The following is a 22,157-nucleotide window of genomic DNA, read 5'->3' on the forward strand; positions in this document are numbered from 1 at the left end:
TAAACCAAAGGTCCCGGGTTCGATACCTGGCTCCGGAACAATTTTTCCCTCGAAATTATTCAATTATTTTTATAATTATTAATCAAGTGGGGTTGGGTCTTTTTCATATATTTAATGGCGATGTGGTGTAGATATTTATATGCGTGGTTCTCTTCAGTATCAGAGTATCTTTCATTGTTATGGAAGCAAATAACTTTCCGAATGTCTGGTATTCTTCATTGAAAATAAATCTGAAAAATGTTTATTTCAACGTCTAATGAACTTAGTTTGCAGCATTTGCTGCACAAGCCACTAGTATATTATATTTTTAGACCTCTGTCAATATATTTTAAGCTTCTTTTCTTCCAAAACAATGACAAATCTTGTCTAAAAGTTTGTATTATTTTGCACATAACTTGAAAACTCGCTCAGTCCATATACCAGTGAAAAAAAAAAAATCTATCCCAGTTCTTTCATAAAAATGGATTTGAAGTGTTTTGGAATTACACTTTTCAATTGATCACTATGACTAATGTTGACAATTTCACTTCATAATACTGTGAAAAGTAGCTAAATTCACTCAACTAAAGTAGGTTTTGTTTTTTCAGGATGTGATGTTCAAATTGTTAAAATTATTGTAATACAGTGTTTATTGGCAGAGCATGAAATACAAAATATTTAACACTGTACATGAATTGAAAACAGTGATACATCACTGACTTAGTAACAACTATGAATTGAATTGTATTAATCCAAGGAAGTTTATATCTATAAGACTTCTGTTTCAAGTAAGCAACGAAAATTGTTCCGTATAATTTTAGTAGCAACATCAAATATTCCAATTACAATCCTAACATTCATTTCACCTTCAAATGAGGAAAGGAAAAACTGGCCATTTCTGCACAATATTACACATAAAATCAAATTGTATACCGTATATTAAATGGTTTTAGTTATGCTCACACAATAAAACACATGAAGATCTGCTGTAAATAACAGTTCCCAACAGTAGCCAAGCACATTGTACGACATTAAAGCAAAATAAATTGTTGTGCTCTTGCAATCTCACAATACTACTGTATGTTGTCTATTGAATGCAATTATATATAGAAACAGATCGAACATCTTGTGGTTTTGAATTCCTTTCTGCAAATGCCCTTGAAGTACACAAACCCTGCTTAGCACAAAACACCTCAAAACCACAAAACTTTATAAACTAAAATTTAACTATAAAATTTAGGAATTTAAAACAATTTACAGTAGTTCGAATCCTGTAGGTGAAAAATAACCTAATACACTGTCAATAAAAAAAATAATAATAACTTTAACTGGGATAATCAGGTGCAGTCTAAGTGAGGATTCTATGTAAGTATGTAATTCTATTTTAAATATGTGTTGCTTGAAAGTACATAATAACAAATATCGGAAATATATATTATCCCATTTTCTCATATCAATTTTCCAGTAGTATGCAGGGTTGGATTTCCTATCTTTTTACTACAGTTCTTCTTTAAATGTAATGCTCAGACAATATTATAAGCTCTGTAACACTACAGCATACAATAAAGCATTCAATTCAAAATCCAAGAACTGTGACATTACATACTGTCAATTTGTCTTCTTCAGCTCCACAACATATAAAGAAAGTTGGGGTTTCACACATAACATATTGTCCAGTTAAGCTAAGATTTTTAACTAGATTGCATAATAGAATTACACAGGCAAATACTTAAATATCAATTAATTCTATATTAAAGTTGTTTTCATCATTTAAATTCCAAGGCAAAGTGTTGGTGCTGGTCATAGTCTTCTCTGTCTTTTATAATATGTGAAATTATTTTTGAATCTCTCTCTCTCTCTCTTTGGATTTCTTTTTATCTTTGATTTTATTTGTTGTATATGTAACTGTAAGGTCGTCACTGTCAACTGGTACATTGGTCTGGATATGTTGGATTGCTGTCACTATCAAAAAGTTTGCATACCTTCATACCATCTAGTAGCCATATCAGCAGACATGTTCATCATGTACAATAATAGGGATCGAGATCTTGTGGAAACATCATACTTTTCTGTAGTGTGAATGGGAACCAATTCCGCATTCACCTTTTAAAATAATTAGATTCCTAAACTGCGACCAAATTGGTTAGTCCTGGGATTTGAACCTGGTTCTCTCCTAATGCAAGTCCAGTGTTTTAACACTGAACCATCTGGGTTGGTCCTTATATCTTGTTTCCCTGGCGAACACTTTGTTTTAGTGTTGCTGTTAGCAAAATGTTAAAACAAAATCGATGGTGTTTGAGTAAAGGGGATTAAGTCGTTTTTTGTGCAAATGGAGTTTTGTTCTCTAGGTGAATATACAAGTTAAGGACAAGGTAGAGTATCCACTGGCCACTGAACGAATATTGCACACTGCCAATATGGCACTATAAACCAATTTTCTTCAATACTTTTATCACAGCCACAACACATTTAAATTCTTACTGTACTATATGTATGGAATTATGACTACATTAATACATTTAATATATCACAATACATACACTGAACGAACTAAATGTAATTATTATGAAAGTCGCCATATTTTCTTTCTGGAATTACGATCCACTTCCACTAGATGGCTAGAGTACAGGTCGGCAATACATGCAAACAAAATACTACTAAACGTGAGGAATGTTACTACAGGTGTGTAGTATTACGAGAGAGATTAGGTTATGTTTGGTTAGGTATGTAGTATTATTACTATGTTAGCGAAACTGGAACCCGCTGTCACATTAACGAAATATGGTCGTATTCTTCATTCACATAAGGTGGTTTTCGTATATAAGTAAGGTGCGTATTTAGGGTGGGTTGGGTGAGCATATAGCTTTCCCAATGATCACATCAATTTCTACTAATCAATACTAGAAATCCAAGGTATTTTCAAGGTACTTTATCAAGTTCATATAGTGGCTAGGACATAAGTAACCTTCACGCAAGTTAAATTTTACAAGTAAACAAAGTAATATTAGCTCTTGATGTGTTTTATTTGTGTAGAAAATTATTTGCAATAAGGTTCTGATGTTCAATTTTCATTTATATCAAAGCTCATTTTTATAACATATCTTCCTTTAGTCAAATACCATCGAAATATTTCTCAAAAATATTAAGTTCTATTAAAGGTGAATATTATAAAGGAAGCATGGAGGAAAGAAAATGTCTTTATACCTGTAAAATGTGATTAGGTGTATGTGTGTGTATATTGCTATCTTGTATCTCAAGACCTATTATTTTATTTGCTTTGAGGTACAAAGAAATTCAACTCAGAGTGTGAAATGTCGGAGCAGATTTTATAAACCATACAATTTAACGAAAATCGGAACTATTTTCATTCATGCATCGTTAAATATGTTTAAGACAAATAAATATCAACATATACATTATGGATAGAGAAGTAATAAAATGTTGTATCTTATTTCTCATCTTTCCTTTATGAGTATAAAGCACACAAAGAGAAAAAGTACGCATAAAAACTAATTTTTACCTCAAACTGTTCCTACCAAGACATCTACGCAACTTTGTGATATTCCTATAATTCTCCATTCAGAATTAATCCAACCCTGCTGATACTACTATCAGCTGCCCTCTTACCCATAACAAATGATACGCCTCATGTTATACTGGAAGTTTACTGGAATGACAAAATAACTTTTAATAAAACAAAAATTCAAAATACACTGGATATATTCATACATCAGTATTAATTATCCCATATTCCATAGGGAAGTACAACGTTGGCAATAGTACTGAAATTAGAAAATTCTAGTCCATGGCGTACTTTTGCTGCAACATAATGTGTAAAATTATTTTTAATATTCTCTTCAATAAATAACACAACTCATGAAACCACCAGACACATTTTAACTCCTGCTAACCATCTCAAAATTCAGGATTCTAGTATCATCTCCAAAAGGTCTACTTCTGAATAATTAATTCACTCACAATATGAGAAACTGAATAATTCTATTACAAAATTGAATAATAAAATCATTGTATTTCATAAACACTAGCATGTTACTATGGAAATACACTTTGCAATTTCATTACTCAAAATTGGCATTTCTATTCTCAAGTTTCTAAGCTTAGAGGAATTATTTCTTCGTTGGCTTTTCCCTCTTAGAAGGTTGCTGTTTTTTTATTTCCACAGCCTTCGGTTGTTCCAGTTTCCTATTTGTAGTGCCTTCTCGTCCATTACTTGGTGAATATATGTTCCCATGTTAAGACAATCTACCTCTTCTTCTCTTTCCAGCAGGAGACCAATTAATTATTTTCTTTGGCCATCTTTGGATGTGTCCATACCATTGTAGTGCTCTACTATCTAATGTTTTGGTACTTGATGAAGTAACCCCCATTCTGTCCCAGATTACTTCATTTCTTATTTTGTCCTGCCTTTTAAGTTTTAGGCATCTTTTCAGTCCATTTCCACCGTTAGAATTTTATTTTTTATTTTAGTTGTAACTAGCCACATTTCTGCTCTATATAAAACTGTTTTCTACTATACTATGAAAAATTCTTTTCTGAACTTTTAAACTAATGTTGTTATTACATATCAACTCATGTAACGTCTTGTTGCTCTTCTTCCCATAGCTATTCTACTTTCTGTATCTGAATTACATGATCCCTTGAAGTTAAGAGGTGGAACCCAAATATTTAGAAGTATTATTTGTTATAATTTATGTTTCCAATTCTATGTTAAATATTTGTCTTTTAACACACACATATTTTGTGTTATTGGAATTATTTATATCATATTTAATTATCCAGATACATTTCATGTAAATATTTTACTCATATCTAAAAATATAAAACAGGAAAGATTGGAGAAAGCTGGTTTTGCAGTGAAAGACCTGCCCATGGGCAGAACACTGAATGAATGAATCTAATTTCACTTCAAGTAGCTGGTCAGATGCAAAACCGAATGTGCTAAAAGAAATTAATATAAATAAAAAATATATAGTATGTATACAATTTCTTACATTACAAAATAAAATGTTCTGTTTGGCATAAGTCTATTTACGCAAATAAAGAAAATATTCCTTAATGTCTCATCAGAAGTAGTAGTTAATTTACCATAAACTGGCTTCAGAGACAGTCACTACATACCTTCAAGTCACCTGATACATTTAACAAATAACCTTTCTGACCAGAATTTTTTTTATAGACACATCATGAAAAAAAAAGCAATCCTCTTCCTAATAACAGCTGGCCAAAGAACTGGTGGGTGGTGAACTCTACCAGTAAAGAACGAAACTACTTCTGAGAATACCAAATGGAATCATCAGACAAATCGTATGAGTAAGAGATTACAGAACTATTGGTGATTTCAAATAGACTCATTCGAGTGGAAAGGGTTAATAAATCTGTTTGTAGCAATTCAATTGCAAATGATATATGCTTTCTATCAAACAAATGCTCTTCCTTTAATTCAAAACCTCAAAGTTCAAAATCTGACATAATGCCTTACGAAGTTCAAAATCTGTTAAAATACCATAATGCTTAAGAAATGTTTAATGAGAGCAGAATATTTTCCAGAGAATTATTTCCATTGCAATAATAATCTCAACAAAGGTATGCACTTCAGCTTAACTAGAAGTAACATACTTGTGAACATCAATCAATAAGCTATGTACACACCAAAAATTACACCATGGACAGAAATTTAAAACAATGTGACATTCCTTGACATATTCAATAAACCTCTGCAGAGTTGATTAAGATTTCAAACACAAATAAAGCATAAATGTGATGAATAATAATATCCTCCTTGGTTACATGGTGTACCAAGAGGGCTGCACAAAATACCACAGATCTTCCAAATAATGGAGGAAAAAATAACCTTTTAAAACATTCGTGTCATTTAAATATTCAGCAGGGTACATCATTTACAACCTCTATACTTTGCATCAAAATAATGCCCATTTTCCTAAGGGGTTCACTTCCATTGTCTGGTTGGATCTTCCATTCATCCCACTGTTATTTCACTAGTCACAATCCTTTTAATTTTTTTAGCAAATAGCTCAAGTACATTGACTTAACACTACACTAAGAAAAATAATAACTAGCATGGTTCAAAACATCACTGCAGATTTTTTTTTCCCATTTTACTTTAGTTTATAGGAAGAAGGTAAATTCACGTCATTATTTTATTACTTGGAAAATTCCACTAATTCTATGCAAAGTATAGCTTGTATTATTATATTCAGTTTTACGTGCATCGTCAATCTGGAGTGTGGGCCATTCCGTTCAGCAAACACATTCCCACAGATGGCGCCTGCCCATTTATATCTAAATTTCATTTACTGGAGCTAATAATGACCCTTGATTGTCCATAAACAAAGACTCTAAAATATAAAATTCATAAACAAAGACTCTAAAATATAAAATTCAATGTCTCATTCCGAATCCATTCACAAACACAGATTAAGCAGACATTCTTCCATAATTTCAAAGACAAAAGATTTATGTAGTCTTATGTTTTAAGATGTATTAATGTGGATTGTGTATAACTAAAAAATTCACAATTTACAGGAAATTGAATAAAAACAATCTATAAGAAAATAACATGGACATAATTAAGTAAAATTTCACTGTATCTTTTATCCAATAATTCTTTTACACCATTATCATTCATTCTTATACCATTTCAACAAATTCACAAAATATTATGCACTTTGTCAGAATGCTATTCTGAGGTCTCAAATTTGAAGAAATAATTACCGTATTTTCAGGATGATTTACATTGTCGCTATTCATATTAATTGCAAGGAGATGATGCGAAAATCAAGCAAATGTCAACCAACTTGCAAAGACAACCAACAAACACCTTTGATCTAGTTAAAGAACACAGAATAAAAGACAAACACAATATCTACATGCTTAAATGCAGCAAGAAACTACCATGTACTCAAATTCAGTAAAAATAGATAATAAGTTAATATCTCTGCAATTTCAATTAACATTTTTAGCAAGAAAGTACATTCCTGCGTTCTGCCACTTTGACAGACGATAATAAATCATTAATTGTTTCGGATTTTCTATGAAACTGCTGAATATTAACCAAATGGAAGCTGAACTTATATACTTTGCAATGTGAATTGTAATAAAAATAGTATTGTTTCATAAGACTCTAATGTGTTATAATTTATAATATATTGCATTACACATTTAGTATTTAGATATCGAAAAATTTTGAACCTGAGCAAGGAGGAGGTGGTAGCTACATTCAGATTGACTGCCTGACTTCATCTCACGCATATAAACATCTACCAGTTTGAAAAATGCACCATTTGCAAACAACCTGGATCAAATATGGATGCTGAGCACCTTCTATCCTGCCAGGAATTAAATCTCATCTTTGAACGAAATAATAGCACTGCAGGACTGCATTGGGACGTCCGAAGCAAAACTGAGTAAAACCCAACAAGCCATAGGAAACAACGACATATTTAGTATGTAGTGTTTATAATTATAAAATATTGGTACATTCTAAATAAGAAACATCACTGCAAATTGTCATTGTAATTTTTATAGTCAATTATCAATTCCTCGCGCCAAGGTACATGTACCCAAACCCAAAATGAATGATGACCACACTTATAAAATTTGTATCTTAAATTCACTATGTTCCTTTCATTGTAAAACAATTAATTTATCTATTTATATATATTACTGTATTAATATATCAAAATGTAATGAACTATAACATGGCTGTATGATTTCAAATTCTTCCAGAAGAAACAGTAAAAGACCCAAATTTTAAAATTGTTTGTGAAGATTATATTAGATCCCTTAAACTGCATGCTTTGTTGTGAAGCAATTTTGCACTTAAGTTCTTGAATATAGTTATATAACTTAATTTAATTTTTTTTTTTTTTACTTCCAGCATTTTTTATATAATACATTTAAAATGATGCCAAACAGTAAAAAAAAATAAAATAAAATAAAATAAAATAATGTGAACTTCATTATAATTACTTTAAGATATGATCTTAAGTCAGTTCTCTTTATAGAGTATAAGCAGACAAAAAAAATCTGCAACTGAAAATGGAAATATTTAGAACAACATGAACTCTCCTCGTGTCACGGTGATCAGTATTCACACGCATTAATGTAAGGGGATTTGATTTTTTCATGAAACAAACACTCGTCCAAAAGCAAACAAAAATAAAACTTTACAAAACCTTAACTCAATCAGTTTTTACTTACGGTTGTGAAGCACGGACAATTAGAAAAAAAGATGAGCCCTGAATAACTGCAGCTGAGATGCGATTTATAAGAATGACAGGATGCATTAAATGGGACCACAAGAGAAGTGAAGACGTCCTCAATGAACTCCAGATCGAAACAATATTAGAATATACAGCAACACAGAGAGAAAAATGGATAAACCATGTCAACAGGATGAATAAATGTCAAAAATTATCTTCCATTACAGACCACAAGGGAAAATATCAATAGGACATCCTGCAAAAAAGATGGATCGAGTCTCTAACAGGTCACATAGCCTAATACAGGATTGGAGGACGATGATATTCATTATAATTGCTAAGGGTGACTGCAACCACATGTCAGTTTTTTTATACATATTTGGATTTTACATACATTATGTAGATTTGGTGAAATAAAACAAAGTTTAAAAAAAAACTAACAAACAAACAAACAAACAAACACAAGATCTTTCAGTCACAATAGTTATTACTCCCATACTAAAAAGTGGACAATCAAGAGCTGAGCTTCACACCTTACAAATAAAAGTTAACCAAACACACTGAGCAAAATAAAGTACTAATCCAATTCAAACTCAGACTCCCATTACAAACTACATACTAAAGACAAATCTAATACTTAAGATATACACTACATAAAAGATGCCTATATACTGCCATATCTCCATTTCAGAAAGCAATTCTGATTTCTAACACTTCACTTCAATACATTACACAAACTGAAATGAAGACATGACCGAATGTAAATACTTATAACCCCACCATCACATATCTTCTAAGATTAACGAGTAGCTCTGAAGGATGTGTAATTATGAACTAAACAACTTGTACAGTTGCATTTCATAAGAATGCATTCATTATTTCAGTTTATCTAAAACAGAAGTGAAAATATGTCCGAAAGATTGTACAGCCCATCTGCGACTTTTTCATCAATTCTACTGCCAGAAATAGAAGTAGACAGAACACCATGTCTTTCAGCAGTGATACCATTGCATTACTTTCTGTTTCTATTTGAAGGGTTTCAGTTTTCCTCTTTCTAAAGTAGGGATTGATATATCAAAATTAGCAATATATATAGCCTGTACATTGCAACATACTTCCTCCTTAATATCATTCATGTATATTTGTGTAGTACACTGAATTCCTGAAAGTATACCTTTGTAAAGACTGCATACACTTGAACCATATAGATCAGTCTCTCAATTTCTTCTGGCAACTAATTTCAATATTCTTCTGTAACATATAACTCATGAAAGCAGAAATAATAATACTTGTAGTGATGCACTACATTGCCAATCTAGTTGCAATGAAATGTACTGAATCTATATACAGAAGAGCTACTACGATATCAACAAAAGAACTGAAGTACAGCTCGATTCAACGTTATTGGCCCTTGTTCTTGGTTGTTTGGCTAGTGAGCAAGCTGTGTGTTGTGTCATAAGAAAGGAATTTAATCACAAATGTGCATAGGAGGGGAAGAGGGAAGAGGAAGAATGAAAATAATATCTATGCTCGTAGCTGAGGGACACTCATGTCAAGAAAATATACGTCATCATGACATTGTTTAGTCAACAGATGTAGTGGTTAGAAACAGATGTGTGGAAAAATATTGTGTTTTAAGGCGGAGTACAGTGCGACACGCTAAGAAAGAAATGTTTGGTGTCATGACTGTGCGACCTGACCTGTGTGACCAAGCCCACCAGTAGTGATGAGTAACTCGCTCTCAGTCTATCTAGTTATTTTTTCAGGGGCAAAAGCCCTGAATCAAGCTGTATGTATTAAGGTAAAAATACGTCAATGTAGACTTCTTTGCTTTTCAATGTCAATCATTACTTCAGAAAGAGGAAAACTTCTTCTTTTCTTCCCCCTTCGGCAATTATGACGACTCCTGTTCTGAGTTTTGGCAGCCAATAAGTCAATTCTGTTTGCTCGGTGTGGTAGGATAACATGAATATCGAAGTAGGCAGAATCGATTAATAATCCTTCTAATGAACATATCAAAGTAATGCAATATTTTACATTCTTTGCAAAAGATTCAGTCTATTTCAAATCACCTGGCAGTAGAATGATTGAAAAAGCCACAGAAGAGCTTTAACATCTTAAAAACATATTCTCATTTGTTTTACATAAATTTGTAACCTTGTAACATTCTTCATTAAATGTAACTGTGCAAGTTTCTTAATTATAAATGGTCCAAAAAAATGTTCGAGTAATAGTTCTGTAACGAAGTTCTTACAGTACCTTTATTTTACAATCTAACATGTGACATCTGCTATTCTTTACTACTTATTAGAGAACTGTTGTAAATGTTACTGCACGGCTTTACATAATCTTATATGGTAAATATTCCTGTAACTTAAAATCTGCACGCAAATTACTACTTAAGCAGTACAATGTATAATATATGTGAACTATACAATGTTTATAGAATATATAATTGAAAGTATGTGATATAACGAATCAATACTGGGAAATAATTTACCTCTCTGCCAAGTAATATGTAACATACAATAATTTCCTTTACATATTAAGGAAATATGACTGTATAGAAGCAAAGCTATCCTTCTTTCATTTTGTTGCACTCATCCATGGACACACACACAAAGGCACAAACATTTTGGGTCTGAAATTCTTCTTAAGCCTACAAAATCAATTCAAAATCAACAATACATCACTATAAATCTTGATAATTACCCATATGATTAAACATCAATACATAATGTTACCAATATGGTACAACTAAATGAAACTTCTATTCCATGTTAAGAGCTAAAGTGGGAGTATGTTTGCCGACCAGAATGGCCCAACGCTGCACGTATCTTTAACTTGTATTCGTTTACTTCTAACCACTGACTTGCAAAGACCATTACAGTGACATGCAAGTTTATATTATTAGAGAATTCACACAGGTCATCGCAACTTGAGCGAACATTCCAGACACGGGATTTACATCCATCCTTACAGCCAGGTAGGCCCTTTTACTTGAATATAAGACACCTGCTAATACACACACCTACATCAACGAACTTTTAGTTTGGAAATTATTTTCTACAAGACACATACATAAATTAACATGTGATTATACTTCTATTCAAGTAAACACATGGATACCTCCAGCTACCAACTCCAACATTCATTTCTTGTTAATTTGAACACTTATTCTTACTGAAAGTAAATCCCACTGAAAGTGCTCTACTGATTTACAGTACAACTTCAGATTCAGTAAGCACAAGATTCAAATTAACACGGTCAATATTTCACTCCCGTGTGAAAGCCGTCGTGTTGCCACTACCTGCCTGACATACCTGTTCACTTCTTGGTCATTATCTTCAGGTACTCTAGGGCATTCTGAGCTGCACTTGCTTGAGCCTCTTTTGAAGAATTGCCAGATCCATAGCAAACTGCCACAGGCAACGTAGACAGCTGCACCAAGCACTGCGATTTACCTAAAATAACAAGTTTTCTCATTATTCCATTGTAAATAAACACGCAACAAAATTAGACTAAAAATTACCATCAAAATAAATATACACAATAATCACAAATAACTAAACAAAATAATTAAATATAAAAAAAAGACAAACACACATACACACACAGATATATATATATATATATATATATATATATATATGAAGGGCACACGGGAAAAATGAACAATGTCACATTTCCATTACGGGTGACGTAATGATCTATTTCAGTATATTACTACAAAATTTATTGTTGTTTCTACTTGAAATGAAGGAAATGATGAGTGTATCCGTGATTTTAATTCTCCTTTAGCACTTTTGGTAAAAATAACACTAAAGTTTGTAGTAATACAGTGAATTAGATAATGACATCACCCTTAACAGCATTGTGACCTTGTTCGTTTTTCCCGTGTACCCTTCATATACATACTAGGTTCAAAATGTTCCCGGAATTTGCTAGTATCATAGAAACAACGTACCTTAAACACTATTCTACAGCATTCCCTTCAAAATAGTTGCCTTCCGCAACAACACACTTTTGCCAACGCGTGTAGAGTTCCTGGAAGCAGGCCTGGAAGCCATTTTGTGAAAGCCGTCTTAGTGCTCTCGTCGCGTTTGCGATAACCTCTTCAGCATTGAATCTCCGTCCTTTCAGATGACTTTTCAGACGGGGAAACAGAAAGTAATCAGGTGGTGAGAGATCAGGAGAGTATGGTGGGTGATCCAAAGCAGTTATGTTGTGCCTGGCAAGAAAATTCTTTACAATAATTGCGCGATGAGCAGGTGCATTGTCATGCATAAGGAAGCAGTTGTTTTCTACCCACTTTTCTGGACGTTTCCTTCTCACTGCGTCCCGGAGGCGACGGAGGATTTCTACGTACAATTCTTTCGTTACAGTACGACCTTCTGGAATGAACTCATGGTGGATGAGACCCTGAGAGTCGAAGAAAACTTCCAACATAACTTTGCCTTTGGAAGTGTCCCTAGGAAATTTTTGCTTCCGAGGAGATGTTTTCGATTTCCACTCAGATGACTGTCGTTTAGGGACTGGGTCGTACAAGTAGCACCAAGTTTCATCACCAGCAATAATTTTGTTTAAGAAATCACCATCTTCATCAGCCATACTGATCATGTCCCCAGCAAGAGTCATTCTTGTTTCTTTCTTTTCTGCCGACAACATTTTCGGAACTAAATTCTGAGACACGTAATGCATGTTGAGATGCTTGTGAAGAACATTGTGTACACTTCCGACTGATATTCCGACCTCTGCTGCTATCTCTTTCATGGTTTTACGTCGGTCGTCCCTCACAACATTACGCACACGCTTAATTTGTTGCAGTTGTTGGTCGGCCGCTGCGTACGTCATCTTTGATGCTATCGCAGCCACCAGAAAAGCGTTTATGCCAGGCATACACTTGAGTTGTTTTCATTGCTGCTTCGCCATATGCTTCTTCCAACAATCTTAATGTCTCTGCAGGAGTTTTGTGTAACAAAACACAGAACTTGATGTTTGTACGTTGCTCTGTGGACATAATTACAAAATGCGACGAACAAACAAAACACTATGATAAACAATTGCCTACAACTCAAAACCAACAATCGCCATTATCAACAAACTTTAAGGAAATGACATCATGAATGTTACCAACAAAACACATGTATAATATCCCTTGTTATATATTAATACAAAAAATGGTAGTAAAATTTCGGGAACTTTTTGAACCCAGTAGTATATATCTACACTACTGTTTGTGAAAACTGCAACACCCAGAAAGAATGGCCTGAACGACTCCAAACTTGGGAGATATGTAGAACAGTGTACCACCAATAACTGATTACATTTCCAGAGAGATGGTGTACACATAGGCCCAACAGTGACGTCTCTTGTGTCACCAGCAAGGTCAGTGTTATGCCTTGCTCAGTCACTGCAGAGCTTCCAAATGAAGTGGAAACATGAAAGCTAGTGCAGGTATGCCTCGTCGATGTGAAAGGGTGCAATATCAGCACGAGTGAGTCGAACGGGGCAGAATGGTTGTCTCCGGGAAGCAAGTTTGTCATGCTATGACATTTCGGCTTGTACAGGGCATGTTGCTATGACAGTGGTGCATGTCTGGAACCAGTGGATAGAAAAGGGTCATACGCAGAGATGAGCGGGTACTGGACCACCTAATGAGACCACAGCATGGGATGGCCGCCATCTTGTCTGCATGGCAGTGATGGACTGTACAGCTTCATCCACAGTGTTGAGTCGACGTTGGAGTACTGCAATGAGTGTGGACCTGTCTGCGTCAACAGCTCGTCGCCATCTTTTGAGAGCTGATCTAGTGGCTCACATGCCGTTGTCGGTTTCCAGAAACCACCAATGCCTCAGACTGCAATGGGCATGTGAACACCGTCAGTGGCATGCTGAGTGGCAAAATATAGTGCTTTCGGACGAGTCCCGCTTCAACTTGTTCTACAATGATGGCCGCATACATGTTAGATGCTATCGTGTTGAACGCAATCTAAGAGCCTGCATTGTTGAGTGGCATAATGGACAAATGCCTAGTGTGATGATTTGGGACGCTATTGGATACAATATGCGATCTTGCATCCTACGTATTCAGGGCAATGTGAACAGCAACCGCTACATTAGGGAGATTTTAGAGCCCCTTCAGGCAACTCCACATATCATATTTCAGCAGGACAATGCCCGGCCACATGTGACGAGGATTGTGCGAGCCTTCTTCGAAGAATGACTGATATCACTGCTTCCCTGGCCTGCACGCTCGTCAGACATGTCGCCCATTGAACATGTCTGGGATATGGTTGGTCCACAACTTGTCCATCATGTTCCTTCAGCAACCACTCTTGACGCTTTGTGGATTCGCATACAAACTGTGTGGAGGGAGATTCCCCAGGAGCATATCCAGGCCCTCTTTGATTCCATGCCACAACACTTAGAGGCTCTGCATGGAGGCTTCACATCATACTGAAATCTCATGGCCACACATCAGGTACAGTTCTGTAATTCTAATCATTTGTGTACTGTCGTGTACCTAATCCGTGGTAACAATTTCATTTCAGTTACATGTATCCTTCTTGGTGTTGCAATTTTCACAAACATTAGTGTATATATATTTTGGAGATAGATTCTCGTGAAAAACAACTGAATAGATTACAGTGGACTATAGTGGACTTTATGTTGTCAGCAAACAGTTGGATACATTAAGATTGATTGATTTTGGAGATTGAAAGAGACGACAGGGTACACTTAAATGAATAGAAAACCTATTAATATAGGTTTTATGATTAAATGCACGGTTAATTAGAAAATTAAGTTTGAAGTTTGGCACTCCGCCAACATCATCGCTAATACACTCTTCTCGTGATACAGATGTAAGAGGTCAACAAACTCTGTGTGTCTCACTAGATGAGTTGTTCTCTGGCACTGTGTTGCAACCAACTCCCACAGTGCAGTGGTTTGAAATTAGAGGTTTTTAAAATTAAATTTACACGAAATCCATCCACATTATTGAAATACCCCAGAGGGATAAATTATTCTTTGTTAGTTTTCCTATTGATATGGATAAAAATCACGATTCTACTCGCAATAGTTACCAAATAAGAGATTGTTAAACATTTGAGAAAAAAATATTTTTTTCTGAAAAAAAAAAAAAAATTATTAACTTTCCATCAATATAATGTCATAGTTTTTCTTTTTACGCACAACATGAGCTATTAGCTCTGAAAATCTGCAAGAATATTTCACTTCCACCCTGTATATATGTATTTTATTTTGTTAATATTGACAAGCCATTTGTCATTTGTTCATGGTATTGTTGGAGAAGCCCCTAGGTCCAGGATGGTTAGGGGGCCTCGGCTGTAACAAAGCATACTTGGACAGATCTTGGTGGACGCGTTCTCGTCGCGGTGGGTGGACACTATCTTTAGTGACTAAGTTCCACCAAGGGCCGAGCATTGGCGGCATAACCATAGACTTTGGTTATTTGGGAGGAAAATACCCTAATCCATCCTCAAACCATCTAGAGGCAGGTCAGGAGGCTAAAGATGGCAACCCCATCGCCTGACTCGGGTGCAATAGGCTAATCATCTATTCACCTTTAAATAGCCAATTTTTGAAACTCTCAATAGCAAAAGCCGGATGTACTCTATGATGACGACCCTGAATCTCAAAACAAGGACTACGAACTGTTCTCACAGAAGCAAAAACGATGGGGAAGACATGGAGTGAGATTAAGGCATTGGCCAGGAATAGAGTCAGATGGAGAAGCTTTCTGAGAGCCCTATGTTCCACCTAGGAATGATGGGAATATTGATTGATTGATTGTTGGAGAACATAAAGCAACCTTGGGAGTTAATTTTAAATGGTTTTAACAGTTTTAGAACCATCTGTGAGCTGAAGAGAAACGTGGAGAACTTTATATGAGTCCATATCTATCGACATGTGCCAGAGAATTGACAATTTTAAAGAAGGTTTAAATCATTGTATTGTCATTCGCGGTGGTCATTTTCAAAATGTTATTCAACATGCATGAATCTCCCATGTCCTATCTTTAAATATGTGCAGTAATAATTTAAATATATAACATCAGTTCAAGGTTATTAATTATCAAAATGGTTCATATTTTACTGGCTCTCTCAGTATATTCACATGGATTTTCCAATAGGCTAAGTAGGCTACAGTCAACAATAGTAGCAATTTTTTTACAAATGTTTTTACTACTTTTATAACAGCTAGGTTTCTACACAGGATGAATGATTGTAGAGGTGATTATGGACCCTAAGCACTGGTGGAATGATCTATGTATACATAACTCAAAACTCTCACAACAAAACATAAGGAAATATAGCCCCACTTTATCATCTGACACTCTTCCACTTGAATTCAGAAATAATTTCTCTGGTGGATGTAACCTTTTGAGAACAAAACAACTGTAGAAACTATATATGTGAGAAAGTAATTAACAATCAGCTAAAAAACATTTCTGAAATGTAACTTGAACAGATAGGTTTTAGAAAAAGATGCTTGTGCAGAAATAATATTCCTACTATTAAGAGAATTTTATAGAAATGACGGCAAATCAATATACAAACTCACATAGATTTACTGACTCTGATAAAACTGTTGATTAAGTAGACAGATCTAAATTATAGTCGATAAATAAAAGCCACCGGCATAGCTCAGTCAGCTAAGGCACTTGCCTGCCGATCCGGAGTTGCGTTCGGATGTGGGTTCAATTCCCGCTTGAGCTGATTACCTGGTTGGGTTTTTTCAGAGGTTTTCCCCATAAGGCAAATGTCAGGTAGTCTATGGCGAATCCTCGGCCTCATCTCGCCAAATATCATCTCGCTATCACCAATCCCATCGACACTAAATAACCTCATAGTTGACACGTCGTTAAGTAACCAAGTAAAAAAAAAAATAAAAAACTAAAGTTTAATTTCATAATATCTGCATTTAAAATAGTCAAAATTTATAAATTACTCAAGCTTAAGCTTACCTGTGATGGACTTTTCCTCAATATCCACGTAAGTTACTTCAAACTGTTGTTCAGAAGCTATTTCTTGGAGGAACTGCACAAAGTTGAAGTTAGCATCATTCAAAGAAGTAGTCTGAAAACAAGTTGAAATAATGAATACCATAAGTAATGTGTTTTTCAACTAGACTCACAAGAGTTTTGGACTAACCAACCTACAGTCCAGACCTGGTCCTAGTGACTTACACATAACATAAGGACTTTTCCAGAAGAAAGCAATTTGCAAGTGAGAAAAGGCTGAAGAGAAGCAGTCACTACATTTCTGGGTGAATTGGTAGTAGGCTGTATGACGAGGAAATGCAAAAGCCTGTCTCATGGTATGATAAATGTCTAAATGTGTATGTGGAAAAACAGTTGAAAATACGTAAACGCAAAATAAAAAATTTTGTTCAAAATCTTCATTGATTAACTTCTGATGAATTTGCCGACATGCTTGCAAGGAAAAGGACAACACTATTACAAACAAAAAAATCTGTTTTCCATTTTCATCAATAGAACGGGTAATAAAATCAAAACTCTCGCAACAATACTTGCTAAAAAATCTTCACTTCAGCAGTAAAAGAAAACAGGGCTTTCATTTTAAAGAAATACAGTACAGAGTGTCCATAAATTATCCATACAACTTCACCACTGAATTAAAAATTAACAAAACAAGATATTGTGGTGAGGCTTTCTATCTTTGAAAGAACATCCCTCCAAATTTTTAAGGGAATTTTTGTTTTGTTTCATGTGTGACTACATGACTGAAAATTAACTAAAATGACTACTCCACAAGAGAAAGCACAGTGTGTGTCTTGGTTTATTCATACGAAATAAGATACACAAGTGCAGAGAAATTTCAGGACCAGGTATGGAAAGCGTCTGCCTTCACGATCCTCAATCTGGGAGTGACACACGAATTTCATGAATACTGTCAGTGTTTGGCAGCAGAAGAGTGCTGGCATAATGCATACTGGATAGCCCTTGCAAATCAGTTCGCAATGTTGGCAAGCAATTGCAGTTACCACAATCGCCAATTTGCCAAGTTCTGCACAAGCACTTGCGTCTTTATTTTCTCTTGGCATGTTGGTGCACATTGACATTCCTTAAGAGTGCTCTCTTCACTGATGAAGCAACATTTCATATGTCCAGTTTACTAAAGTCATAATGCTAGGATCTGGGGTTCAGAAAACTCCCTTAACACACGTGAACTTGTGCATGACAGCCCAAAGATGAATTTGTGGTGTGAAGTCATGTGCAATCGAATCCTAGGCCCATTCTTCTTTACAGAAAAGGCAATCACAGCCAATGTGTACCTAAGCATGCTCAGTGAATTTGTGATCCTGCAAACATTCAATCTAACATCATCTTCCAACAGGATTGAGCACCTCCATACTAGGATTTGCCTATGCGTGAAGTTTTGAATGATCAGTTTCCTGGAAGGTGGATTGGCAGAGCTTGTCCAATTCCATACCCACCTCGCTCACCAGATATCACTCCTCTGGATTTCTTATGAAGTTTGTCAAAGATGTCGTGTATCAAACCCCTGTTTGCGATTTGAACAACTAAAGCAATGGAATAAGGCAGTCACTACAATTGTCAATGAAGGAATGCTTGCACAAACCTGGCAGGAACTGAAGTCTCACTTGGATGTTCTATGTGCAATACAGGACACATTTGTAGAAGTCTACTAATATTTGCATAAAACTTGGAGAAATGTTCTTTCAAGTGCAAAAAGCCTCACCACGATACCTTGTCTGTTTTTTTTTTAATTCACTGTTGAAGTTGTAGGGATAATTTGTGGACACTTTGTATATTAGTTTTTAAGATGTTAACTGCAAAACAGTAAGGAGACAAAGTATCTGGAAATTCTATTATTGTCTTTAATGGCTTACGGGACCGTTGATGACTGTTTTTTTTTTTCTTTATAAAACTAAATAACAAACAGGCTGATTTGCAAAGGGTACAAATTATATTAACAACTTTATTTCACCACGGATGTTGCAAATGCACATATATAAAATTACTGCTAATTACGATTGTTTATGACATTGCATGGTGAAAAAAATAACCATGAAATTGCAGTCACAATTTTACCGCAAGTACGATATCTTATTTCTTTCTCACGAAGAATTTGAAAAATTTTCAAAAAAAAAAACCTGGCTCTGGATATAATGTACTTCTAGAAGCTGAAATCTGTATAATCATCTAAAAGAAATTATTTATTTTAATAATAGAGCTGTTCTGAATTTCTTCATAGCAGAAAGTATTTTTAAAGTTTCTTTGGTGCCTATAAAAAATACAGAATCGAAACTGAGTCAGGCATACTTGAACTGTCGGTTATTCAGCATATATTCAGAAAAGAATCAACACTAAGTTTTCCTTAATTTGGAATGGAGAATAAAATGAGAAAAATCATTCTGTATAAATCAGCGCACAGTCCTTGAGACTAAAGATAATAAGTTTTGTAACAATCTTATATATGCCAGAATATACAAATTAGCAGTGTGCACGTAGAAACTGCTGCCTAGCAATGCATGTAAGTGAACATTAAATTTTACAAAAGTTTTTTTCAATTTTTTGAATATAGCTGCTTACCTGCAGTTCATTCAATTTAATGCCTGTAGACAGCTTCAGATTCTTATGGAACTGTGACACCTTGTGACTGTGGGGTGTGGTCAGAGTCGAGATTTTACTATCTTTCAGGTCAGCATAGCGGGCAGCAACATTCGCAACACCATGGGCAATCTATAATCAACAAAGAAAGTTATCTTTTTTTTTTTATAATAGCCCATCATATGACATCTGCCTCTGACAACTGTGCCCCCTCACAAGTTGCCATAGTCGGCACTTTTAAATTCACAGTTATTTATATTCATTTCATTTTTAGCAGTCTATTTATGGAAAATAAATGTTTGCCAAATAATCTGAACAAAAAAAGAAAGTGGACAGCTGATTATTTGGCTGCCAATCATTCAAACTACCAGTTATCCAGATTGTATTTTACAATGGCTTTAAGTAAGGTAATTCGAAAATTAGTAGCAACACTGCTAGTATTCAGCTCCCCTAGCAATTATTAATTTAAGCTGGTAGTATGAGATGGAGTGGTACCGGATACGTTTTATTTGTAACTTATAAATAGGGACTGGATTTCTAGTTCCATAAGTATTTTGTTTGCTATGACCTATCAGTAGAGCCCAGATGTTTAGGCATTTATTTTGGTTAAAATAGGCAGACATATAGGCGCTAAAAATAGTAAAAATAGGCAGTGAAACAGGCATTTATTATTCATGGAAACAGACAAAAAATTGGCAAATACTTAATAAACTATCCCATACGGTACTCACTTTCCTTGGTTACATGTCACAACAAGATGCTTTTTTAAGTTGTCAACTGTCATAGTGAGCCGTCTGTCAGAGAGAACGTTTTTCATGGTGGAAAAAGATCTTTCTACTTCTACTGAAGTGACTGGAACAAACTTAAAACTTATTTCAGAAGGACTGTCTCTATTTTCTTTCAGAGATCGGGAAAAACCGACTGTGTATTCTCTCAAAAAGAGGAGTGTGAAAAGGAATTAGAGACTTCAAAGTATGTGTAACTTGTGCATGCAAGCAACAAGAGTAACAGGACCTGGAGACTTGCTTTTAATACTTCCCTCATCCCCTTTCTTTTGCTGGTAAACCCCGAAGTGACCTGAGCACTGAGGTTATACTGTTCAAACATCTTTGTTAAGTGACATAAAATATGAAATCAGTAGGGGAGAAAAGTTGTACGACTTCTTACAAACATATGTTTTGCTGGAGAATAAGATTCTCAGCAAATATTTGTGCGAGGTGAATATATATTTTTAATTTGCACAACCATTCTTTTTTGTTTTTGATATGATTTAGCCTATGTGCGGTTTATTTTAAATGCATTAATAATATAGAAAATGTACAATAACAACGTAAAAAAGGCATTTAACCTTAAAATAGGCAATGGGAGCTAAAATAGGCAAAAAAGGCGAAATAAAAATTGGGCCTATTGTCCCTAAATGTGTGGAAACGTGTTTATCTCTAATAGGTCTTTCATACATATACTCAGGGCTCTACCTATCAGATATCTCTACATTTCATAAAGCGAGTCATAAAAAGAATAAGTAACAGCGAACAAAATTCAAAATGGAAAGAATCATTCAAAGATCCAAAACTAATTCCTGATCTACCTCAAAAATCTGCTGTGGCCATGTTTAGATTGATTACTGGTCATGATTGCCTCAGTAAACACCTCCATCGTATTGGAGTACTGAATTCACCTAAATGCTTACTGTGCACCAGAGAAGAGGACATGGAGATGGAGCACCTGGCTAATTGTGAAACTCTTAGGACCTTTGTGGACCTTCCATCAAAATATTGGGAAGCAAGAAGGATGATGACTTCATTGTTAAATCCAGAGCATCGCGCACACACACATGCACACGCACGCGCACACACTCTCACACTCTCTCTCTCTCTCTCCATGTAGACAGAATTCCCCTATTAAAATGCCTAAATGAACCATAAAGTCCTATAAAGTATACATCTGTGCCTAAAAAGCATCTTCTTAGAAGTTTGTGCATATTTAAAATAAAAATATACATACTAAAACTGCAAATATGCCCCAAAAAAATACAAAAACTGCTACTTCAAATGTAAAAAATTTCCCTTACAGAAAAACAATGGTCTGGAAAGTTTGTTTCATACTGGTCTTAGAAGGGGAGGGAAGAAGATTGTACCTAATTTCCTTCCAGGAACCAAATTTTATTTGGAAAAGCGCATCCTAGCATAAAAGGGTGGTAGGTTGTTCAAGTTAGATGAGCTCTTACAAATTAGTTTTCATATCAGTGCACCCCGTTATGAGTAGCGAAACTGACCAATCAGCAAATAGTCTCTTCACTCATAGAATTTGAG

At 34.8% G+C, this 22,157-nt stretch overlaps 1 protein-coding gene across 2 annotated transcripts in view; it reads right to left on the reverse strand.

Moving 5' to 3' along the window:
* Positions 1 to 611: 611 nt before the first annotated feature.
* loqs (loquacious) overlaps positions 612 to 22,157 on the reverse strand; it is a 52,759-nt gene continuing 31,213 nt past the window's right edge. The window contains exons 6-8 of one of the 2 annotated variants that reach the window (XM_069822406.1): positions 19,828 to 19,977; positions 17,215 to 17,326; positions 612 to 11,686 (exon numbers count right to left, since the gene is read on the reverse strand). In XM_069822406.1, the coding sequence (XP_069678507.1) occupies positions 11,550 to 11,686; positions 17,215 to 17,326; positions 19,828 to 19,977 (399 nt within the window). In that variant the 3' untranslated portion in view covers positions 612 to 11,549. The remainder of the gene's footprint in view (positions 11,687 to 17,214; positions 17,327 to 19,827; positions 19,978 to 22,157) is intronic. The other variant, XM_069822414.1, reaches the window with a different exon arrangement.

The sequence above is a fragment of the Periplaneta americana genome, chromosome 1, assembly GCF_040183065.1.
Source record: "Periplaneta americana isolate PAMFEO1 chromosome 1, P.americana_PAMFEO1_priV1, whole genome shotgun sequence".
Lineage (NCBI taxonomy): Eukaryota > Metazoa > Arthropoda > Insecta > Blattodea > Blattidae > Periplaneta > Periplaneta americana.